The following is a 25,577-nucleotide window of genomic DNA, read 5'->3' as shown; positions in this document are numbered from 1 at the left end:
GCCGAGAAAAACGCTCAGACGTCTGCGGTTTGGTTCAGTGGTTTATTTTCTCTAGCACACAGCAATACAGTAACAGCTACAGTGACCATATACACACACACACCAAAAAAAGTACCTTAAATTAAAAACAAAACAAAACAAAACAACGACAAAACAAACAACCCCACCCACATTCCATTAAATCATCTTTTAGTTTCCTGCTCGTGGAAAACAGAACGCCCCAGTTTTTCCACAGAGATTTTAATTGCACTGGTGTCTCACTTCAGGCAGCAGGAGAGCCTCTGTGAATTCCATTTCAGCCTTTGAATTCTGTTTCGGCCTGGGCTGTGTTTTATATAAACATAAAAGAGTTGCATTCCCACAACACACCTGGCATCACATTTAGGCACAGAGGATGCAGAGAAACCGTACCAGCACCTGATCCCCACGGGCCAGGCAGGGGAGAACTTGAGAACCTCCACACCTTTGCTCTGACTCCTGCTGCCCAAAGTAACATGACACATCTTATGTACAAATACAGGCCAAAACCATTAGAAGAATATGTTAAAGAAAAAACACAAACCAAAATTGAATCCAGCTCTGTTTACCTGTATCTAGCACAGGCACTAAAGGCAGCTGTAACAGCATAAATTAAGGTCTGTACCATTATGAAGCTACAGACGAATACACAAAGCAGACACATTTATTATCCAGAGTAGCCAGGCACATTAAAAACCGCTGCAGAAAAATATACCCATAAAAATAAAGGGCTACTTAGAGGCTCTGCCCCACCAGTTTGCCAAACAATGAGTACTTCCAACATGAATACATTGCAACAGATGCAGATTCTACTTTATAAGGCTGACAGAGAAATAACAACAAAACAAACCAACTCAAAACAAACAACAACTAACCTTTTTTCATCCTGCTGATACAAAACTACAGCAAGTTTCAGTCTGTAGCCTTCTCAGTTATCAGTTTGGACAGCTGCCTATCATGGACATTTCTCCATCAGTGATTGAAGAGCACTGAATGGGTGGAACATGCTTGTGTACAGGATAGACATTTCTGCCCACATGCTCTAAAGGCAATTCATTTTTCTTATGATTAAATTAGCAATGTGTTTTGATATGTGGATATTTTAATGTCAGTCAAGTACATCAAAAGTCAGCCAAGAACCCACTGGAAACAATTAAATTTGTAGATTTATCTCCATAGTTTAGTCATTGATCTTAAAATCTCTTGAGCAACAGTAGGCTACCTGCCTGCTTCCTGTGTCAAATCCAGACAAGAGAAGTCCAGCTGAACTGGCAGCTATTATGGCTGTAGGCTAACAGAAACCAGCAGTGAAAAATTCAAAGCAAACTGAGCTCATCCAAGTCTGAAATGCCCCAGGACTACAGAGATGCCCCATTTCTGTAGCAGCCAGGATTGCGGTGCAGAAGGTGGAAGCCCCACGGGCTGAAGTACACTGCATTTATGGAGTTTTCCCACACCACAGGTAAACACTGTGCCCAAGCCCTAAAAAGCCCGCTAGGACAGAGGGATGCATTAGGAGAGCTGAAGCAAGTACACCTTTCTCAACCCCTGGCTTCAAAGGAGGCACAGAACAGGATTTCATCACTGTGAGCAGAGAAGTAAATAACAATCTTGCTAACCTGAGGAAAGGCTGAAGGAAGAGCAGCTAATAGTCCACTGGCTGCAAAAACTCCTGTGGAGTTTTTCCTAAAAAACCCTCAGACCTCTCAATGAATTGAAAACATTTATTTCTGCAGTGATAGAATGTTTCCTGGCTTCCATTGTGTGACAGACCAAAAAACTGTTTTAACCTGTCATACACGGTATCATCAAAAATTGCTCTGGTTGTTCAAGCTTTTTATTCAGCTGATGATTTGAATCAGTGGATTAGAAATAGGTTCTAATTGTGTTATTTCTGGGATCTTTAAAGCCAGCTAGTAAGATAGCGTAATTCTGTTTTTTATTCATCATTAAACAACTTTGACATGTTCACCTTTCCTACAAATGCAGAATTTCTTTTGCTATTGTTTTTTTCAACCTTCTTCCTTCAGTGACATTCAGGGCAGTTAAACATATTAAGACTGTAGGCTTAAACTACATACTTAAGTATACACTTATCATCCTTAACACACTGTTTCTCTAGATTATGGTACCAAAGAAATTTTGTTATTTTGGATTTCTCAGCTTTAGTTCTTACAAAAAATATAGCATAGGTTTGTGTGCAATCACACTGAACTAGAAGTAGGCAGCTCTCCCACTCAGCTCATTTTCCCAAAGTAAATCAACACTTTACTTCAAGAAGCTGTTGTAGGAAATGACTGTTTATCTCAGCCTGTAGCACTCCTCCCCCTTGATATCAAACAGGCTTTAATACACCTTTGTCACTTCAGGCAGTGTAAGTGGGATACAACACTGCTTTTAAAGTCTTTTTGATGGAATTCACATATCTTAAAGCTTTGGCAATTTAAGAACTGGACTTTTGTTGCTGATTTGAGAAATCAGTGAAGAGCAACTCCTATCAGAAGGGATGAAACAAGTTAAACATTTGATGTAAACACTTAGAACACAGTTTTATATTAATTTGTTTGGGGTAGAAACCAACTGGAAAAATACACAGGAATCCACAAGCTACTGAGAGAATCAGCACCACCACAAAGGATGGAATGGACTTACCTGCCTTTCTGTATAAACCAGGTGGATGCAGAAGAAATGAGTTTTTACCAAAAAACACATGCTAACCATTCATTATGTCTTGTTCTTGTTTTGCTTTGCTCACTGTGCTTTGTATCCACTGATTCTAACTGCTAAAAAAAACCCCACTGTTGTTTTTATCTCTTTAAACCAACAAAACCACAGAAGTAAAAAACATTACATATAATTACATACAGTAAATAAATTCAGTAAAAAAAAACAACCTAACCCCCCAAACAGTACAGACAATACAAATAATATAGATTTGGCCATGTTTTACTAAGTACCACTTTCCACAGTACCATAAGCAATGCTAAATCCCAAGTAAAAAAAAACACAATTAAAAACAAACAAACAAAACCCCAACAAACCCCAAACTTTACAGTGTCCCTTTCAATCAGGCAAGAAGGGAGGGAAGTACACAACAACAAAGCACACCAATAAAAATATCTAGTCTATATCAAATGTACCTTCCCAATAAGAAAATTTGTAGAAGAAAACCCCTACCACTTATAATTTAACACCAAGGTGTCTTCCTGGCAACCAGGATTACAAGTTTATGCTGAATACAATCTTATGTTCAAATACTGAGATAAGCAGCATTATCCCAAAACCCAGGAGAATCCCAGCATTCTGTAACAGGAAGTATCCCCACCGGCTACATCCATGGTCACTGGCATCATTGTGGAGCATTTCAGGTACCTAAACAAACAAGAAAGTGTTAAATGCCTTCAAAAGAAACAATTACTTCAAATCATTAATTAAGCTGTGCTATACAAAATTCAAATAGGTCTAGGCACTTACCATATCCACAAGAGCCACATACATGAACAAGCCAGCAGTAAGTGCAAATATCCACATTGAAACATTGTCTGCATAATGACCAATAAGGATGCCAGTCGCCATACCAAGATAGGCCAGCATAGCTGACAGAGCGTTATAAAGCACAGCTTGCTTGACAGTCATACCAGCTTTTAGAAGGACAGCAAAATCTCCTGTAACAGGGGGAAAAAAACAAGACGAAGTTTTCATTTTCACCCAAGTATTGCAGTGTTGTCTTATTTACAGTTCTCTTACTTACAGGATTACTAAGCTACTTTTGTGCTGTTGCTTGCCTTATTTATTTTTTTCATTCATAACATAAGAAATCACCGAGGGACGGAAAATTAGAGGGTACGCATGAACAGCACCACAGCAGCAAATACTGTAAGTTTAAAACTTCAAAAGTCTCTGCATTTTTGAAAAACACTGCTTTTTGCTGAATCACAGAACATCCTGACTTGGAAAGGACCCACAAAGATCATCAAGTCTAACCCCTGGCCCTGCACAGGACCATCCCCAAGAGTCACACCATGTGCCCAAGAGCACTGTCCAAACACTCCTTGAATGCTCAGCCTTGGTGCTGTGACCACTTCCCTGGGGAGCCTGTTCCAGGGCCCAAATACCCTCTGGGTGAAGCACTTTTTCCTGATATCCTGCCTAAACCTCCCCTGACACAGCTTCAGGCTATTTCCTCGGGTCCTGTCACAGGGCAGAAGAGATCAGTGCCTGCCCCTCCTCTTCCCCTCATGAGAAAGCTGCAGACTGCAATGAGGTCTCCCCCTCAGTCTCCTCCAGGCTGCAGAGACCAAGTGACCTCAGCCACTCCTCAGATGGCTTCCCCTCAAGGCCCTTCACCATCTTCGTACCCCTCTTTTGGATGGTCTCTAATAACTTCATATCTTCAAGCAGTTTGAATTTAAATTACCACTGTAAAATGCTGCAGTACCTGATATGCTTGAGTGTTCCTAAAAATATTCCAACTCAATTGCATATTCAGTTTATTATCCTGTAAATGCTCTTTGTACTTTTAATCTGTTTTATAAATTTAAAATAATTTCTTTATTCATTTCTGTAACTGATCCTTGACACCTTATTTTTATTTGAAGGAATGATAAGACCACCAGCCAGAAACAGATTTTCAGTAATTCAGAACATATTTTTTCTAAACCAGAGTAATATAAGCTTATTATTTGAAAATAAAATGGATTCTTTATAAGTTATCTCCAGTTAAAGTAAACAAAAATTATTTTCAAAGCTGATTTGCATCATTTGTTACAACAGCTTTTCCTACAAGCTATTGCAATTAAGATGAACTGGTATATTAAAAACATTGCTTAGCATTAACAAAAATTATACAATTTTATTCCCAGCTAACCTCAACTTCTGTTTCAATTTTCCTAGACCACTTCATCTCCTCTGGTAAAGAAGGTATTTCTATCAAGTTTTCTGTTCTGATAAAAGAAATATGATTTAAATTTTAAAAGCTTTTTTTTGTTTTGTTTCTAAAAGCAACAGAACAGTTGAATCTAAAATTATCAGGTTCATAAGATTAATTTACTTCTTATATCTGAACTAAAAATATTTACTATGCATAATTAATACAAGTTCCATGATTAGTATGGAAGACTTAATTCCTCCCAACCCATAAAATCAGGTATGTTTTCTCCACAATAACACATTTCTGTGTAACATTACTGTACAAATACATCAAGCTGTTACACAGAATTTAATGTTTACATGTGCTGGTTTACAAGCTCCATTAAACTAAACTGAATGTTCTCCCCTCTGGGGAATTAAACCTTTAAAAAAGGGAAAGCAAACTCTTGTTTCTTCATTCTATACACCAAGTATGACTGTGACCATGACAGCTAAAAAATAAACACCAGTTGCATATCTGAAATAATTTGACAAGTGGAAAGATCAGCTTTGTCTCGAGTTCATCTAAGCACATCCATCCACTTCTCACCAGCTGCCCTTCAGAAGGGCCAAATACTGAACTCATCTTGGAAGACACGACAATAATCTCTCATGGGGCTGCACACAAATTTAAATCACTTGAGCTTGAAAGACAAACTGTTTCTAGAAAGATTTCTAAGTAGTTTCAAGTTTAATTTAGAGCTACAGCAGTTCTCTGCAAGACTTAATGAAAAAGCAGCAAATGTTATGCGAAAAGTACTTTGACTAATCATGACCTTCCTTTTAGCAGCACAATCACAGGAATAAAATTAAGGAGAGATGTGAGAAAAGCAAATTCTGTCATGCATTCTCCTGCAATTCAAAACTTATGTTATATACAAGGAGAATAAGAACTACAACTAAAGTAGACAGAAAAAGCTGTAACTGCAAGGGACAGCTTTAAACAGAGTAGCTGAAATAGTTAGATTTTAAAACTATTAATTGAATTAAGAAATGGTTAAACAGTCTAAGGAAATCAGAAGTATCCTTGAATAGACAACCTGACACAGATGAAGTTTTCTGATCAAATTTTGTTCTCCTACATGCACCTGTAAGTACATAAACATGCAGCATATGGAAATACTGGTGTCTTACCTAGCTCATGAGGTAATTCATGGCAAAATACAGCCACAGAAGTACTTAAACCACTAGACAACCCTTCAGTAAAGGCTGCTCCTATGAAGAGACAGGGGAAAAAAAAGCAAACAAAACATTCAGACATCAAGTGCAGAAGCACTGTTGCACGTGCTTGTGTCATATTAGGACATATATTTCACTCGAATTTTTCTTAGTGGAAGCATTTAAACTTTAACAGAACAGTTGTTTATGATTCTTAAATTGCAAAATTCTTCTTCCAAATCTTGCTATTAAATCAAATTTCATGATCTTATTTCTGAACTAAGCCAAATATATTCCAACAACACAACCATTCCCAAAAAATGCAATGAAGGAAATACCGTCCAAAAATACATTTTTTTAAAAAAAGATACAAAGGGAACAAAGCAGCTCAAGTGCACCTGAGAGTCAGACACCTTAAGAAAGTCAAGACAAAAATAAGAGAGGCTATGAAATCAATGGTGACAGATCAACTTCTAAGCAGCTTGCTTTTAAGTGGAGGAAAAAAGCCCCAAGACCACAAAAGCCATTTAAACTAGTCCAACAGTCCTCATCTTTCTCATCTTCTCTGCTCCTCCTGTTGCTTGCCATTTTTCTTGTTTGGCAGCAGCTCAGGACGCAGCACACTGCAGGGCTGCACCACAGCTCATACATGGCATGTCAGGTCCCCAGCTGCGTGGAGAGCCTCTCCGAGGGTGCAGAGCCACATCCAGCTTCCTCTTCAGCTGCTACCAGGAGCCTGCCAGCAAACAAGATGCTGCCAACAAGCAGTCAAAGAGGCACAAAGCCATGTCACAGCAGCTGGCACACAAGGGACCCAGGAGTACTGCTCCCACAGTAGCAATGACTCCACTGGAGACAATCCCTTCTTTTCACTGGGGGAACTACATGCTGACCTAACTCGAGGGAGACATGGCTATCCAGGTCTTTAAGTGCAAGAAATTACTGATGCTCCCCCCTGAGTGATGACAACAGCAGCAACATTATGTCTGAGATGTGTGCTGTGGCATCCAGGCAAGAGGATGCAGGACGTGGTGAGGAGGCACCTTTGGATGAATGGAAACAAACTGCATTGAGAGAGTCCTCAGAAGAGGTTCTACAGAGGCAAAAGCCCAAGCCCATGAGACTAAAGAGAAAGGCAAAACCAAAGAAGCACTGGAACAGGAAACATTAACTCTGAGATGAGTAATATTTGGAAACAGTCAAGTCTGGCAACAGGAAGAACCTGTCCCCACTGCAGCGACTGATCTGAAGAACATGGTCATGACCCTGGCAGCAGAGGATAAGTGAGTCCTGCCTTGCCCAGCAGTTCCATACATCAGATGAGAAGTACAAAAAGAAAGGAAAGATTTCTTTTAGTGATAGGAGATTCCCTCCTATGCAGGACAAAGACAGACCTGGTGACCTGTTGGCCAGGGAAGTCCATGGGTTGCCCAGAGCCTGCCTGAATGATCCTGTGGAGACACCTCCAAAGCTTGTCTGGCCTCTCATGCATAGATACTAACTGCTGACAGGGACAGAATACAATTCACTTTGGAGTTTTTTTGGCTACCTCCATAAAGGGGTTCCTTGATCACAGAGAGCTCCAGTATAAAAGTATGTGTGAACTGGAGTTCAGACTCTTGGTCAGTCAGAGCAACACTAGGAATAAGGTTACAGATCATCTAACCAAGGAAAGGTGGTGAGTAAGCCTACCTATGAACACAGGACATCACCATTAGCACAAAGAGTCTCCAGCTGTGGGGGTAACAGTACTGGGCACACAAACCAGGATGTTCCTTACTTGTACTGGTAATGGCTTCCTGCTACAGATGACACAAAAGCCAGCCACGATTAGCATTGTAAATTGACTGGCTGCTTAAAAATAATGAAAAACTGATGGCAAATACTGCAAGAAATGACATCTTGTGAGCATGAGATAACTGAGTTCAGGACACAGGAGGAGGCTGGAAGAGGAAGAAGCAAAACTGGGACTTCAGGCTTTACCGAAGCAGACTTTGACTTATTTTGGGAATTGCAGCACAGGATACCCTGGGAATCAGTCAAAAGGGATAATGTGCTGAGAAGGGGTGGCCAGTTTGTAAAACACAGAGATGCACAAGCAAGCCTGTTTGTATGCAGACACTTGCAGAAGATGCACCCAGCTAAGCAGTGTGTCCTAATAAATTAAGATTCAAAAAGGAAGCACACAAGAAATAGGAACAAAGACTGGCAACAAGGAAACTAAAAGCAGTGGAACAAAAGGGAAGAAGACCAAAGCCCAGCTTGATCCAAAACTAACAAGACTCCAAGGACAGACATAGCAGTAGACCTGACAAGAGGCAAAGCACCAGCACAGCCTTCATCTCAGTCTTTCTCAAGAAAGCCAGATCCCAACTTCATTCCGGAAAGAAAGAGAGATCAAACCACAGAAGTAACAGTTCAGAGAAACGCAGAAAGAACTGGAAATGCTCAGGTGCATCCCAGAATGGGACTCACCTGAGGGTACTGGCAGAGTTATTAGTGTGACTAAAACGCTGCTGTCGATCATGTGTGGAAAACCATGGCTATAGAAGGCCCCACTGGAACTCTGGGAAAAGGACAACATTATCCCCATCTTTAAGAAAGGCAAAGAACAGGACTCAGGAGCAGTCAGTGTCATCTCAGTTCCTGAAAAGATCATGTGAAGATCATCCTCCTAAAATCCCTGTCCAAAAGCTGCATCCAGCTTGAGGAGATAATAGACCATTATACGGTAAATATTCATAGACGGTGAATATAACAGAACTTTAGTAGGATTTCTGACACTGTCTCCTATAGCAGTCTTATCTGGGTAAAGAGGAAATATGGGCTCGCACACTGACTGAATTGCTGGGCTAACAGGGCCTGGTGGCTGGTAAGAAGTAGAGCTCACCAGGACAAAAACTGCAACCCATTTTTTTCAGTATCTTCACTAATGATCTGGATAAAACAGATGGCACCAATAGCAAATTTAGAGGAAAGCGGGGAGAAAGTAAGGGCTGAGGTGATAAACCAAACACTAGAGCTTTAGACAAGATCAGGGCAAACTTAATACTTATGAAGTTCGAAGAGGAAAAGTAAGAAGTAATCAAAGTACAAGCTTAAATATCAAGAATATCTCTTTTTATTTTTTCACTGCTAAAAAGAAGTCCTGAAATGTTAACAAACTGAAGATGAAATTAATATATCTGGCATTATCCCCTCTCACGATGCTGATTTATCTTAAAATATATTTTTAAGGCACGACTTCTCTCAAAAGCTAAAGAAAAAAACATGTATGCAAGACTAGTGTAAAAATAGTATTCTGCATTTTACTTATTTAGTTGTAATTACACATAAAAGTTCAAATCACAGATGATCCTTTTGCACAAATGAGTCAGATGCAACAGTTCCACATCTTAATAAAAAAATAAGCACTTTTAAATCTTGTTCCTACATAATTAGCACAACAGATTTGAGGAAAAAAGCAACTGATGGAACTTATGAATAAAAAATCACATGAAGTGAATGAACTTAAATGAAGGGTTATGCTGGCTAAAGCTATCTTTACAGAGGTGCTCACCTCTTCTTTAAAATACAGATGAACTACTACACAAGTAGCATTGGCATTTTTACAACACCATCAAATTGATGTTTTCCCATAATACTTTTAAGCACATACAGAACTGAAAGAAACCCATATTTCCATTAGCCTGAACAAGCTACACAGCAGGACTTCTGAAAGCTATTGCTCTCACTTGTTCAATAAGCCTTTATTAACCTTTCTCGTACTTTTCCCTTCATAACTATAAAGTCATAGCTCATTCCCAAATCTCCCTAATGCCAAGAGGTAATTGATTCTGTGTCATTTGTATGCAAATCTTCCTTCTACCACATTTTTCACTACTGATCTGCTCAAAAATTTACATTTCATGCTTCAACTTTCATCAAAAATGAGATTAAATCAGAAAGTCTCTTTTCACATTACACTTTGAATTGACTGAATCTGAACAACTGCAAATATTGCTGTGAAAAATAGTTATTATTTGGTTTCCTCTTCAAACAAGAATGAATTTTTTCCTACAATAAAATTTACAGAAAGACTGATACTGCTGAACTGCCTCCAGTATGCTAAACAGCCTGGAAATCAATCCAATACCTGTAAAGATTAGTCTTAAATACAATAGTCAAGATCAGGAAAGATTAGCAGAAGTACTGAAGATTATTGATTTGACTTCACTTTCTGTAACTTACTTTAACCTTTTAAATTCAATATACCCGTAGTCTATTTATCCTTCTAGGAAAAACGTGAGAGTTCCCAAACCTGACCTCCCAGACAGAAGTCCAAAACAAAATATTAAATCTACTGTTTTTGTGATAATGAAATATTTTCACTGAAGCATTGTCAAAAAAGACTGAGCAACTACGTGCATTAAGGGAAGAATAGGGGCATGAAGTAAACAGGAACAAAAAGATAAACATTTTGTTTACAAGTAAAATTACTGTTTATACCTAATCAATTTTTTTTAAAAGGGACTATTATGCTCAACTTTAGGAATGAGATTTTGGGTGTAGTATAACCACTGTTTCAGAAAACAAAATTTTCAGGCTAAAACAGATTGAAACCAGGGCCTCATCTCCCTACCCACCAGTCCTCTGGAGAAACACTGATGTGTAACCAGGACCCAGTATAGGCAGGCAGGCAGATATGCCAAGTATAGAACCTGACCTTCCTGCATCACAAGAAAAGATGAAAGAGATAAAGAAGTAAAGAAGCCAATGTACCAGTGGTCTGACTGAAGTGAAAAAAACAGTTACTTTGCATGTGATGAAAAATACAAGCTTGTCCTAAAAACAATTAAAATTTAAAAAATTGGTAAGCACTTGCAGGCACTGAATCTTAAATATTTTTTATAAGCCTAGCTTTAGTTTTGAAAAATGTTAGCTTTAACGCTTCAAAAGAAGGAAATGAAGCCCAGTTTATAGATTTTCTAATTAAACACAGCTGCAAACACATAATTTCTTTTTCATATATCACCTCCAGGTTGTTAAGCTGGAGATTTTTCTTACTTATTAAGATGATGCTCTGAGAAAAAAGTTTAGGCTTCAGAGATCCTCTAATTAGCTACATCCCTAAAAGACATAAGAGATAGCTAGAAGACTTCACTGCCTTCACATCCAAGGAAGCTGCAGCATCCAAGTTAGCACTTACCAATGGCCAGTCCATCACTAAAATTGTGCAGTCCATCTCCCATGATCACCATCCACGCCAGAGTTGCTATCCCTGCGTCCTTCAGTTCTTCGCGTGAGTAGCGCTGACTGTGACTGTGGGGGTGATGGTTCTGATGATGATGGTGGTGCAGAATGTGATGGTAGTCATGGTGATGGTGACTTAGATGATCTGTCTGTCCTAGAGTATCGTGCAAGTGAGAATGGCATTTGTTTCTACAGCCCCTGGACACATATTCATTGTCAACCTCCTCTTGATGAGAATGAGCTATCATCACTTCTTCTTCCTCTTGTACAGTTGGCTGCTGAGAAATGAAGGTTGATGGATCTTGGGAGTCTGTCCCTAGATAGCCCTCAGGCCCTGTTACAAAAACGCAGAGTACAATGTTACGCATTTTAAAAATAATCTAAGAAGCAAAGATACAATAAACAGTTTGAATATGTGAAGCAGTAAAGAAGTTCAGAAGTTGAGACTGACAATCCAATTTCTTAAACCAGAAGATTTTTTTGAAATGCTTCCACAACTTATTCTGACTTCAGAGATAATTCCCAATAGCTCAAAATAAGGAAAACTTTTAGTTTCTGTCCCCTACTGCTGAAGCAGCCCTCACGTTATGGCCACAAATGCTTCCTAAAAGGCAAAAAATCTTTTCATGTAGGACTCACTGCAATTTAAACACAACAGCAAAAGGCTCCAAGTCCCAGTTTCACAGCATGAAGACTGTTAGTTCAATTGCTTTAGAAAAACCAAGTATCTGAAAAGCATGTGCCATTTAATTATCTCAGGGCTCAGGAAAAAGGATTATGTTATAGATAATTTTGGAAACTGTATTTCGTGTATTTCAAAACAAATATGGGCACTTGAGTTTAACACCTTGAAAATAAACACTAAAAAACAAAGTCATCAATACAGACCATGAAATACCTCATATAAACATTGCTGACACACCACAGTTGGGTCTTTTAACTAATTTCTAAAACTTGATAAATTATTCCTCTTCACTTAAATTAATAAATACACCTTTTTTTCGACATTACAGACAAGTATTTCATCAGTTATAAAATTACTCTGAAAAACTGAACATCTCTTTTAGCAACAAGAGCTAACAAGTAACTCATGGCCAAGTTAGCCAAAGTAACAAGTAAGCCAAAACTGGTGTGCATTGGCTTAAAGCATGATCATGGGGACACATGTTCATTTGCTCTCTGAATGTTGAACTTCAATTATTGTCTAGAATTTTGTAATATTACACTTACAAATAAATAATAAATCAAACTAACAAAATCCAGAAATCTAAATAATGAGTCGAGTCATACATATAACATCTAGCAGTGCAAAGAGAAGTGAAGAAGTCAGTAGCTGTATTGCAACATTCACAGAATGACTTCAACTTCTGCTGCTAAATCCAGAATTAATAGGCTTTAAGTTCCAAAACTGTGAATTCACTACTTCTAACCCACTAATCCTTTTCAAAGGAAAGCAGCAGATAGACTTAGTGCTCTACATATCAGCAGACAGACGGGTTTTGTTTTGAAAATAATTCAAATAGGCAGTGACCCAACCTACAGTAAGAAGCAGATCTACGAGCTGCAGTCAGGTGTTTTGTAAACAGTGCTGCCACAGAGTAACAATAGTGTGATATTAATGCAACTTACGATCATCTGTATCCAACTTTTCTTCATTTGCTGAAAACTTCTTACTTTCTCCATCATCTTCATTTTTCTTCTTATTCCAAAAGAAAATACTGCAGTTATGAATATTTTACTTGTTTTTCAGGATATACATGAGCAACATTATATTCACAACATTTATGCAGCCTGCACAGGAAGAGGACAACATGGAAGCCGTATAAAGAGTGTAGAAAAGGAATTATTAGAAACTTACTAAAGTGAGATGACAAAGGTTCCTCACACTCCATAAGAGGGGAATAAAAATAAAACAAACTAAAAAAAGACCACAAACAAACAGACCAACCCACACACATAAACGCCCTACATTTTTCACAAGAAATAAGCAGATTTTAATCTGAGAAGCGAAACATATCAAATGGTGAGTAATTTATTCCACTAATTCTTTTCTATCATAATGTCAATATAATGTTTTTTTTAATAATGTACAGAAAGAAAACCAAGTAAAATCTCTCCTTGCCCACTAAAGTATGTATCACAACAATTTGTGATCAGTGACTCAGTATCTAGGAAGGCATAATTAGTCTAACTGGGAAGCCATTCCTTGTGGCTGGGAGGAGACAAAATTCTTGCTGGGCTTGAAACTCTTCATATTCTTTCCTGTCAAACAAATTTAACTAGATAGAGAAATCTCTCAGTCAGCTTAGCTTCAGTATAAACCACACCAACACAACCTCCCACGATGAAAGAGTTTACATGGCATCTGCCCTGTGACTACTGCCTTAATGACCAATTTAATGAGAAAACTAAACAGAGATTATCAGTCTTTGAGGCAGCCTGGCAATTAGCTATTTTTAAACTAATTTAAAATAATTATTATTTACTAACTTTCTTCAAGTAAGGCTTAGCATTGGTTGGAACCAGATGACCTTAAAGATCTCTTCCAACTCAAACCACTCTATGATTCTACGGTATCACCAACTTCTGCTTAATCTTTCTTACTGAGTCAGCTTTGATATCATTCTTTATTCCTGGCTACACTGGACTTTAAAGAACTGTTACCAGCAACTGGCAAGTTACCAACACTAATGACCTGCCAAAATCCAGTTATTTATCTTACACATAAAAACCGGTATAACAATATGAGAGCTGTGTTTTTGTGGGAGAGAAGGGAAAGCACCAAGGGGTTTGACAGACCATGTTTCCTCACAGAATGCTATACCATAAAGTCACTTTCTACAGCATATTTGGATGCTTATTTAGGTAAGCACTTACTGCCAACCCTTACCTGTCTGTGCAAGTGCCCTCCTCAACAGCAGTACAATAGTTGTACAATGCAAATTTATTGCATCCAGGATTGGAATAAAAATAATAATAAAACCAGTTCAGATAGTTATAAATGTCTCAAGATGTGAGAAGTAAGTCAGTAATGACGTGACATCCTAAATCACTCCGTTAAAACTAAAGATGCAACTGGACATTTGCTTATTAAACAATTCTCTGCAATGTCAAAGCCTGTACCTTATTGTCTGGTTATGGAAAGAGCCTTTAATAAAAGGATAACACAAAAAGGTTTTCACATACTTTAGAAGTGTATGTGTCCCTAATGAAAATGAAATTCTAACACTAATATAGTCAGCCATTGCTATAAAATCAAAATATGTATGATATTCATGGGAAGTTTTTTTAATAAGTGTTTTCAGAAATGAGTATGCAATACAACAGAGCTATAAAGTAATAGTCTCCCTACCTTTTTCTTCTTGTCTTTAAATTGCTTTATTAAAGTGATCAAATGCTCCACTAGAAACATGAAGTACAAGCCTCCAAGTGCTGTAAGTCCTTTCCATGTAGAATCCAGGTAAGCACTCTCCTCTGTACTTTGAAAAACAAGATGTTTGTACATAGAGCCTTTTTGATCAAGCAGAGGCTTTTCGTGGTGATGGTGATGGTTTCCATGAGACTAAGGAGAGAACAAAAAGAGGAAAGTCATTATATCCAAAAGAACTGTAGTGTAAGAAACATATAAAGTATTCTTCACATCATTTTCCTCATGTCTGTAGTCCAGACTTAACTTCCACAGGGAAAATGCTCTGCTTATGGACTCAAACAATTACAAAAGAATCCGTTGGCTGGAAATTTGTTGTTAGGAAGAAACACTGCAAGGACTGAGAACAGGTCTGGCACTGGCCCACACACTGAACCCACACAGACACTGTTTAATCCAAGGTGTACAGCTGTCCCCACACAAACTCCTGACATCATCAAGGGAAGCCACATTTTAAGCAGCGGTTCCAGCCAGCACAGCAGTTAGCTTCCCATCTAAGAAAACTCATAGATGTCAAACAACTTTTTCTACAAGGAAGTTGGCTGAAATTTTTTTCTTTAAAGAAAGTCTGGCTTTTCCTCTCCTTACTGGATACTGGTATGTTCAGAACTAAAAACCTTTTTGCACATCTCATTCACACATGTTCTGATTTACATAACCTCACACAGCAAATGCAAAATTAATTGAAAGAAAAAAGAACTACATGGTGGATTACAGAATCTGCAGTCACTTTTATCCATTTTATTTGAAAGCTGGAACAAGTTACTTTTGGGAGAGGAGGTACGGGAGAGCATTTAAGAACTTGTTTAAGAACTTCAAGAAAGGTAGAAATTTAGCAATCATATTCCCATTTCATTGTCCCTATTACATAACAGCAATTCCAAAATCTATCAAGTAGTATTTTCCCCAGGACTTCAAAAATTATGGATTCTGGTAAAAAAAAAAGTCACAATGGGTAAGCCATCAACATAAGTGGCTTGTAACAAAAAATAGTTGATTATTCATTTCACATTTAAAGTGTTCAGTGAGCAATTTCCACCATCTCTAAAGTCCATTAAACAGGGAAAAAAAAATGGGGGGGGGAAGCACTGCAGTAAACCACTAAGAAAATTTATGCAAAACTCCTGTATTCAAAGAACAATAAAAGGATCTGGCAGCACATGTGACTAAGAACAGGAAATAAAGAGTGGGATAATGTTATGAAGCTCTTGAACTTTCAAAGACTGTGAAATTAATTATACAGATGTTCCAAATGGAAAACCTTTCCATCAAACAACCTGCATAACAGGGTTGAGAAGTGACTCATCAAACGGGTATGAACTAATAGGGCACTAATACATACAGCTGTCAAGTTCTCTGCTTTGAGATAATGAATGAATGAAACAGTAATTAACACTTACATGTGGAAGGAGGTGTAAGAAGGCATCTCCACTCAAGGTCCCAACAGCCAGTGCCACAAGAAAACTCAGAAGAAATTTGAAAAACACTCGATTCATCAGTGGTACCAATATAACACCCAGCAAGGAAAGAAAGCTAATGACAGAGATGGATATAAAGCCACCAATCCAAGCTGGCAAAAAAAAAAATAATAAAACAGTAACAACAGTAAGTAACAGCTGTACATGATTTTGTTTGCTTAACATTTCTGTAATCAAACACACCTGATCATTCAATTAATCAGATGTTAACAAAAGGTATGCCACAAAGATTTCTCTCTAATCTTGGTGAAGTGCCAAAAGAAAATGACACTTCTTACAACTGTGAGAATAGGTTTCTTGGATTTATAACCAACAAATGTTTTTCCATTAAGCTTCGATGTTACAAAAAAAAAACCCAGCCTACCTATTTGCAGAGAGTAACTTTTTGGAGGAGTTTCAGCTTTTTCACTAGTAGCATGGACTATGCAGTATTTGCCATCGATCTGGTTAATAAGAGCTGGACAGAGGTAACTAAATTCTGTAGCAGTCAACAGTACTTGAGTGCCTATTCCATGAGACTGCATCAGTTTGGATGCATTGGAGCACTGTGGAAAGAGACATGTTAAAGATTAACTAGGACCAAAATACCACGATACACCTTAAAAGGACTGCACATCCCATCTTAATTGAAATGCACCACATGAAAGCAGTTATATCAACGCAACTCAAAAACCAGTAACAAACCCTTTTAGTAAAAAATGTACTTCCATCCCAATCCTGCCCCAGAAAGCTGGTTTGGGAGGCTGCTGGGTAGATGACGTATAATTATTACTCATTCTCAGCACAAATGGGTCAGATGCTTTGATGTACAAATAGAAAAAGCCTGATACCTTTCAGTCAGTTTTAAAGGCCACCTAAGGAAGCATTAACAAGGTCAAATACCTTTTTGTAGCAGTGGCTGCTGTGGAACATCTTGTACAGAGCATGTTGTACATACACTCCCTTGAGTAAATAGCTCCCCACTGTACAACCTACACACAATCTCAGTGGGTTTAAAAACCAGCAGTACTTCTGCTTCAACAGTGCAGAACACAGCAACAACTTGTGAATTCAGCACCCACCATCACATGCCACACAACACCTATTCAGAATTACCTGGCACGGCTGCAAACATTAAGATCCTGCTTGCTTCTTAAAGCCTTTAATGGAAAAGGATCTGACTGTTTTAAGAAAAATGTCTACAACACAACTATATTCTTTATCAGTGATAATTTTATACTATTTTAAAGTAACGTGGCATTTTGCCATAGTCTTTTTTAGAGTTGTTTTTTACATACAGTTGTTAGATGGGGAGTGGAAGGTGTTAGAGGAGGACAGTTCTTACACTATCACAATGTGAGACAGCTTTGTCGAGAATCACAGTACCTTAACTGGATTTTTTTACTTTCACTCCATTAATAGAAAAACTAGGCAGATTCCTGATTTAAGGCAAAACTGCAAGTCTAAAACTGTAGACGTTTTTCAGGTTTAGTAGCAGTTAAATATATAAATCATAAATACATTAAACCAAGTATATGTCTATACTTAGTTTTCCCCTGAGCATAACACCATGTTAACTCAAAATGTTAAGTTCCAAGGAAAGCTGTTTGCATGTGTTTGGCTATGGGTATTGTTACACCACAAAATTTGCACCCAGGTAAACAATAAGCACCTGAAAAATAAGCTGTGACAACATTCCTGGTGGATCAGGATTTCTGAGAATACAACAGAACCAGCCTCACCTCCTGAGTGCTTTGTTTTTTCAGTTTAGAATAGAGGTAGCTCCCTTCTTCCTTCGGAGAAGCACGAGATTCGTTTGTCTTCGCAGCACCAAGCCAGGTGGCATTGCGGCCCCCTGTGACATTAAAGGCACCAGAGCCAGCTGCACCCACACGAACAACCATCTTGACTTCTCCAGGCTGCACGTTCTGGAGCTCGGCTTGGCCGCCTGCGGAAGCGGTGATGACGGACGCTGTGATCTCATGAACCGTGTTCTTGCTGCGCACAAAGTTCTGCTGCCGCTCCACGCCTTCGGCTTTATGAGGCTCCTTTGCGTGGCTGTTCCTGTAGTCTTTGCTAGCATCAGATTCATGGTTTGGACAAACAGTCTTCTCAGAGCTTTTACTCAATGAAACATGATTATGATGAGCGTGATGATCATGGTCATGGTCATGATGGTCATGACTGTGGTCATGATCATGATCATGGTTTATTTTAATCCTTTTCATTTTATCTATGCCTATGTTCTGTAGCAGTTTTCTAAACCCATCAATTGAGAGAGAGTTGTTTTCTCCATAACGATTAAAAAGTTCTTGAAGGTGCAACTTCTGTATTAGTCCTGCCAAGTCACTATTAACACCCACTGTCTTTTCTGGAAAAGCTCTCTCCGATGTCTGCACAACAGTAGCTGTCTCCACTCCATGGTGGTAACTTTCACACAGCAGTATGGAAAACGATACAAGGAAAATAACTGATACCGTACTCTCCATTGCAGTTCCTTTTCAGTGGTGAAAATAATCTGGGAAAAGAGGAAAATTTAAATAGTTTGCACATAACCAATCACACTGTCCTTTCTAACACACAATCGTAATTTGTTTAAACAAAAAAACACCACAATAAACAAAACAAAACCCTCCTTCTCAAAGTATCAATGCAGCAAGAGCTGTTTAAATTTCTTACACATTTAGCACTTTTCCCAGATGTGTTGCCTCGGGCAACAGAAGAAGCTGAATGCCACAGTGAGGTAGGTCACTGGCCATGAACACCTCCCCAGGTGCCAGCTTGCCTTTCTTTAGCTATGAGTCACTCGAATATGGGCTATACAATGAGAGCCCTCAAGGGTGCACCAACTAAGTTCTAGGTCAGGGTTTTCTCGTGCTTAAAAGAAGCCCTGTATTTTCTCTCTTAGCAATGAATAAGCAATAAATTACACACTCCTGCTTAAAAATCGAAATTCCCAACCCTTCATCACTGGTTCATCACAAGCCTCTCTCTCACCAATGGTTTTGGTAAACCAGCTGGGCAAGTGTTTCCAACCCTCTACAAAAATTTGGTTTTTTATGCTGTCACGTTCTGTCTTTGTTTTAACATTAGTGTCGCACAGCTCCTTTCACTAGGCAGCAGAGCATTGCTGTGGACAGCGTGCTCACAAGTGTGAGAGTTTGTGTGCTTCATTCCACAAACACTTCAGCAGGGCGGCCAATCAACTGCTGTGGAGACTGCATGCAGGGCTAATTTGCCTCAGCCCTCTTCCAGGGAGAGATGGAGAACCTCCGTTGCCAAAATATTAGTCAGCCTGGAAAACACCACAAAAAAAGACGGGGAAAAGAGACGGCTGCGAGGGGACCTCGTCGTTGTCCATAAGTATTTGAAGGAGGAGTGCCAAGACGATGGATCCAGGCTCCTCGCGGTGGTGCCCAGCAATGGAACTGGCAGAAACTGCTGCACAGGCAGTGGCCCCGGAATATGAGGAAGAACTTTACTGTGAGGGTGACCGAGTACTGGAACAGACTATCCAGAGAGGGTGTGGAGTCTCTCTCACTGGAGACAGTCAAGAATCCTGTGCCACGTGCTCTGGGATGACCCTCCTGGAGCAGGGTGGCTGGACCAGACTCTCCACCGTGGTTCTTCACAACCTGTCCCCCACCCTGCGACCCGCAGGAGCCGCTCAGCGCCCACGGCCCCCGCTGCGGCCCCGCACCGGCGGAGGCGGCCCCGGCCGCCCGCGCTGCCCTGAGCGCGGCGGCTGCCCCGAGTGCGGCACACGCCGCACCTCGAGAGGCCGCCGCAGGAATCGGGGTGAGGAGGGGGAGGAAAAGAAGCCCGAGGTTACCTCTCCCGCCGCCGGGCCGGGCTGAGCCGCACTCCCGCCGCTGCCCGCCCGCCCGCGCCGGGCTCGCCGCGCCCCTTCCCTTCCCTTTCCTGTTCCGGGTACGGCGGCTCCGGTGGAGGCGGGGCCGCCTCACGTGCGGCCCGAGCGGCCTCGCCGGCACCCGGAGCTGCCCCCGGAGCCAGCCCGGGGTCCCACCGCTCCTGTCCAGGGCCCGCAGCCGAGCGTCCCGGTTTTCCAAAGCGGTGCCTGCAGTCACGCTAGGACACAGAATCAGCAGCAAGGAGGAGGTGGCCCGGGAGGAAGGCTGGATCCCCAGAGGCTCCCTGTTTCAGAAAACACTGAAGTTTGGATTTAGTGTTTCGTGGGAGCTGTGAATAATTGCCAGAGAGTTAAAAGGATGAGAGTCAGAGAGGTCTCTTTCTCCCAGAAAACACGAGTCGTTCAGGGCTGGCAGCGCTGTTTTGGATGATGGCGCTGGGTGTGGCAACACACACTTGTAGGCTTGGAAAGGGATTTGTCCCGGTGTTTAAGAGAGTACGTGTGTGGGCAAGCAAGGGCCGGAATTGGGCTAGCCGGTTGTGAGCAAAGGGTGCGGGTAAATGGCAAGGGGTGCCGGGTTCCCACGGCATCCACAAGGCCTTTGCGGTGAGCCCTGCTTGGTCAAACCTGTCATTATAATTAATGATCTGGCAGAAGAATCACTCTGTGCACCAGGACAAAGAGAACGTAAGAAAGGACTGAGATCACCATGGAGAAAGACTTGAAACTTGCTAAAAACATGTTGCTTTCTTCTGAAAAATATATTTCGAATGTTGCTTCACTGTGGCACTTAAATGGTCATGAGCCCTTCACTACGCTGAGTCCCAGGCACAGGCTCTCTTACACTGCCTGTTTCTTTCTCCAACATTTCCAGAGGTTTTTCTCTCTATCACCACATGATTAATATAGCTGGTAAAGTGGGTGCAGTTGTGCTTACCCAGCGCTGCCTCTGGAATTTGGCCTCTCTTGTGTGATCAGTTGCCAAGGTTTTTCAGCTTGCTAGTGTGCAAAGGCAGCACTGAATCCTGCCCTAGTATCTGGCTTTACTGATGACTTCTGAATGTTATGACAGTGACTTAAACTTAACATCCAAACCATTCTCAGCCATCTCTCTCCTGCTGCCTGAGCTCCTGACAGCCACCTTGCTCACCAGTCAGGAGGTGACAGATGTCTCTTCTTTATGTCTAATACCTCCCACTCACTGACTGAATTAAATCTCTTTGTTCTTGAGTTCATCTGACTGAAGGACAGAATGGAAGTGTGCGTTGTGAACAACTCCAGAAATAGAGAGCAACACATCAGAAGGTTATGGATTTGTTCCATGCACTTGCTTTTCAAGTATTGAAAAAATTCTGTGTCATTCACCCCTAGTATTTTTTTTTCTTTCTTTTCTTTTTCCCCAAAGGAACTGAGGGAGGCTTTAAATGCAGGAGTGGGTGGGGTTGGATTTTTTTGTTTGTTTGTTTAATTTAATGCTAATTCATTTTTCAGGAATACTATTTACCAGGTGCCTTTCTGTTATTTCAGTAACACAACATTTATACCTAAGATGCTAATGTTAGGCATTTGTTTGTGGATTATTTTCCTTTTTTTTTTTTTTTATCTTTTGAAATTACAGCTGCTACATGATACAGCCCCTTTTTCTAGCCTCTTGAATGAATTGACCGTCTTTGTTTCATTGTGTCAAATCTGGAGTTTCCCTTCACATCTTGTCATGGTCATTTACAAACCTAAGTGTCAGAGCTTAGGTCGCACAGAACTGGTCTTTAGTGCTCTCTATCTTTTTTATTTCATTTGAGTAGTTAACACATATCAGCTAGGCAAAAAACATAATACATTTTACAGTAAAAACAATTCACCTAAAACACTTACTTGCAATAAAACTTGAGGTCTATTTTACCTGAACTGATCTCAGTATGGTTCTCTTATGGTAAAATTAAAGTACTTTAATATTTTTTTCCCATTCTGTTGTTGAGTGTTTTAGTCTGAATACATACCCAACCATGGGCACTGGAGCAGTTGTGGTTACGTAAAACAAAGGTCTTGGTGATCCTTGTGGATGGCTTAATGAATGTAAAAATCTCTCAACCCGTGGACAAATGGGAAGAATTAATTTGAGAGTTGGTGGAGAACAAACCAGGAAGCAGCTTGATTGCTGTCTTAGTCCATCAGGGAACTCAATATTACACTCTTAATGGAGGTGATGATAGGGAAGTGGGCCTAAGCATGATGCTGACAGCCACCCTTCTGTGGTCCAAAGCCTCTACCCCTAAAAGTTTCTTGAGATTTGGAAAGCTTTTTATTTCCTTGCCTTTTAACTTTTTATTGAGAACAGCTACGTGATTAGAGGTATTAAATGTTTTATAAAATAAATGAAAACTCTGAAAGTTAAAAAATTTGATTTTAGTTTAAACTGCAAAGTTGCTACCATACAATTTCTGGACAGCTGAAACCTCACACAAAACTCCCATATCTTTCTTTAAAATCTCCAGTAATCCTTTTATTCTATTAACAGCACTTCACAATTGTAAAGAAATCTCTGAATCAGGTATTCCTTTTCATTGTTCCAATAGGCTCCTCTTCTCAGTACTATGCTGAACAACAGGCTGGCAATTGCATATTTGATGTTATTGTATTCTAAGTCCTAAAGATACATTTTAATGTAGCAGTGTCCTTTTTGTTTGCATTTGCACTCTATGGTGGTTTTCAAAATCCTTAGAATTCTGTCTGGAAAAAAATAAAATTGGTATTACTAGTTATGTTTCCCAAATGGCTACAGATTTTTTGCAGCTTACAAACTGAGCTTTGGAGGGGAGTTTTGGTTTGTTGTTTGGTTTTGTTTTTTTAATTAGCACAAATACATAACAGTAATTTCTTAAGTAGAAAAACATATATGAATATATGTCAGCACAGAATTCCTTATGTAAGAATCTCCATGATGTTCTCCTGTGCTCCTGTCTTCTCTCATGTCAACAAATTCTTTTTTGAAGACCTCTCTTAAACAGAGAGGTTTTAGCTGAAGAAACAATTATCTGGAAGCTTCACAGCAAGAGCAGCAAGATCCTTTTGTGCTGTGCTTAGCTGCACAGATGTCTGGGGAAGTACTGACTGCCAGGGTGGGGCATTGACTTGTATCATACATTTTCTTACAAATCGTGGCTATAACCATGACCTGCTTGCAAATAATTTCTGAAGAATAAGCCCTGAAATTAATTAAATAGTAAAGAAGAGAAATAAAATATTAAAGTTATGCTATTTCCCCCTGCAGAGCATCTTTTGCCTTTAGCCTCATCTGTCAGTTACTGAAGTCTGTGGAAAAAGTCCTTAGGGATTTGAACATACGATCACAGATACAAACCAAAAACTTTGCAGTTTGGGTCTGCTGCAGTTTTTATGTTCGGTAATTTTGATTATGTTTTGTGTTCTTCAATGTTTATGATGCATGTAGAATGTCAGTATTGGAAATAATCTGTAAACTGTTAAGCTGTGCTTGATAATGTAATGACATAACACAGAAAAGTGTCCTGGCATAAGCTATGTGTGTATATGTATCAGAGGCTCATTGCCATGAGCACAGAGGAGCACGACTTGAGGGGAAACTCCAGTGACCAAGTTACTGGGTAAGCACGAGGGAAAAGTCCTGATCTGCATCTGGGACTGACAAAGGAGAAGGATCAACCTTGGGACCAAGCGTGAAATTCACCCAATAAGTTAATGGGAGAAGCTGGCTGGATCACTACAGACATCCCATCACCCTGAGAAGGACATTGGAGTCATTATGGGATGCAGGGACGGGGATTCTTGGGATTGTGCAAGGCTTATTATAAAATGTTTAAGGGAAAGACCAAGGTGGGTAAAAGGAAGATCAAGGTGATTTGAGAAGGGACAAAGATGAGAAGATAGGGAAGAGGTGACAATAAGGGCCAGTTGCAAGGTGCTGATAAGAACATGCTCTGCAGGTTTTCCAGCCTTGTTACTGAACTCCATTGGCAACTTTGTGGATGAGGGTCTGTCTGTTCTGTGTGGGTGGATAAGAAAATCCTAGTGGCTGGAGAGGACACTAGGAATTACAGGGGCCCTTGCTTATGACACCAGCAGCTGGAAAGACGAATGTGTGGAGGTCTGAGTGCCAGCAACTGGACAGGTGGCCGTAAGTATGTCATAGGTGTTTGTGTGTCTGAAGTGACAGCAACTGGAAAGACTGGCGTGCCTGCATATTGTCAGTGTGTGTAATTAATTGCTAATGAACATTAAGCCGGAGGTCCATGCCAGCTGTTGGAAGGACCCATGGAATTAGGGGGTGAGGCTGTGAGAGAGCCTGTTTGTACGTGGGGCAAGTGTCAGGCCAGGGGATTCAGAAGCTGGGTATAGATTGACTAAGACCAGAGAGAGACACAGGGTGTGTGTCAGTGTGTGCATGTGTGCACATGCTCCAGTGGGTCTGGGAGCCAGCAGCCTGTGGGGCTACAGGCCTCTGGGGCTTTTATTTCCAGGTGCCAGCAATTGGAGACGCCAGAAGATCCAGCAGCCAGTAACTAGGCAGATGGAGTCTGCTGCTGGAGGGATCTGTATTATATCCATGTATGCAGTCCTTGCTCACAGGCTTTCATCCTAATCATCCAGATGGGGGAACAGGATGTGGGTGCTGGTGCTGTAGTGATTGCATGAGGGCTGTTTTGGTCTGTGTATCTCTGTCACTGGCTCTTTGTGGGTACTGTGCATCTCCATCTTTTTTTGAGAAAACCTGCTCAGCCTCCCTGCTGTGGGATCCAGAGCAGCAACAGCCTGGCCTCTACTGGGTAATGAGATTTGGTAAATTCTAGCAATTATTGTTGTTTGGGTATTGTGGTGGCATTAGATCTCAGATGCAGAAAGGCTGAGTTTCCAGGAAAAGAGTGTAAGCAGCAGCAAAGTATACTAGAAAAGAATATGGAGAAAATGAGCTAAAAATATATATATATATATATATATATATATAAACACATTATTTCCAGAGATTTCCAAGATTTCCAGAGAAATCTTCCAGAATTGCAGAAAAACCTCACTTTGTTATATAGCAAGGTTATATATACACAGTACAATAATATGCAATAATTTTATGCATTCTTGTAGGTGTTACTGACTGAAAGATGTTGAAGGAAGAGAGTAACAGCATTTATTCATGCATGGCATGTTTTCAGTAGCATAAGTTATTATGTATCTTCACAGGAGACTTTTCTACATAATTAAAAGGTATCCCAGGATGGCGATTCAGTTCCTTTGTGCCTGTGCCATAGAAATATAATAGTTAAAATGTCTGAGTACAGTTTATCATCTGGTGCTTAGAGCTTTTCTTTACTTCTAAAAGTTGCCAAAGAGATTCTGTATCATAGAATGTGCATGTTTTTTGTGTGTCTAAAATACAGAGGTAGCAATTATTTAATCAACAACTTTCTGCTTAGTTAGAAAAAGTTATATTTAAAAAACACAGAAGCAATAGCTTCCTCATTTGTTTGTTCCATTTTTT

At 40.0% G+C, this 25,577-nt stretch overlaps 1 protein-coding gene across 3 annotated transcripts; it reads right to left on the bottom strand.

Annotated features, from left to right (window-relative positions):
* Nucleotides 1-38: 38 nt before the first annotated feature.
* Nucleotides 39-20,121, bottom strand: SLC39A6 (solute carrier family 39 member 6). Of its 3 annotated transcripts, none has more exons than XM_005517346.3 (10): nucleotides 20,033-20,121; nucleotides 17,943-18,718; nucleotides 16,586-16,766; nucleotides 16,144-16,313; nucleotides 14,669-14,878; nucleotides 12,946-13,015; nucleotides 11,273-11,650; nucleotides 6,061-6,141; nucleotides 3,493-3,683; nucleotides 39-3,390 (listed from the first exon to the last, which is right to left on the bottom strand). In XM_005517346.3, the coding sequence occupies exons 2-10, from the start codon at nucleotides 18,687-18,689 to the stop codon at nucleotides 3,238-3,240; spliced, it is 2,181 nt and encodes a 726-aa protein (XP_005517403.1). In that variant the 5' UTR covers nucleotides 18,690-18,718; nucleotides 20,033-20,121; the 3' UTR covers nucleotides 39-3,237. The 3 variants fall into 3 exon arrangements, with proteins under 3 accessions (XP_005517403.1, XP_087918650.1, XP_087918644.1); XM_088062524.1 differs by having other exon boundaries at nucleotides 12,946-13,012; XM_088062518.1 differs by lacking the exon at nucleotides 20,033-20,121 and adding an exon at nucleotides 19,198-19,798.
* Nucleotides 20,122-25,577: the final 5,456 nt, after the last annotated feature.

The sequence above is a fragment of the Pseudopodoces humilis genome, chromosome 1, assembly GCF_049639895.1.
Source record: "Pseudopodoces humilis isolate 2021_Gansu_Grassland_sample_001 chromosome 1, ASM4963989v1, whole genome shotgun sequence".
NCBI classification, from domain to species: Eukaryota; Metazoa; Chordata; class Aves; order Passeriformes; family Paridae; genus Pseudopodoces; species Pseudopodoces humilis.
This window is presented reverse-complemented; position numbering and strand designations above follow the sequence as displayed.

Excerpts from the sequence above, each read along its gene's own strand:
- SLC39A6 (XM_005517346.3), bottom strand. The coding sequence starts at position 18,689 with ATGGAGAGTACGGTATCAGTTATTTTCCTTGTATCGTTTTCCATACTG. Across the intron at positions 14,879-16,143 it reads TCTTACACCTCCTTCCACAT|TCTCATGGAAACCATCACCA; the intron begins GTAAGTGTTAAT and ends TTCTCTCCTTAG. Across the intron at positions 13,016-14,668 it reads TTAAAGACAAGAAGAAAAAG|AAGAAAAATGAAGATGATGG; the intron begins GTAGGGAGACTA and ends TTTTGGAATAAG.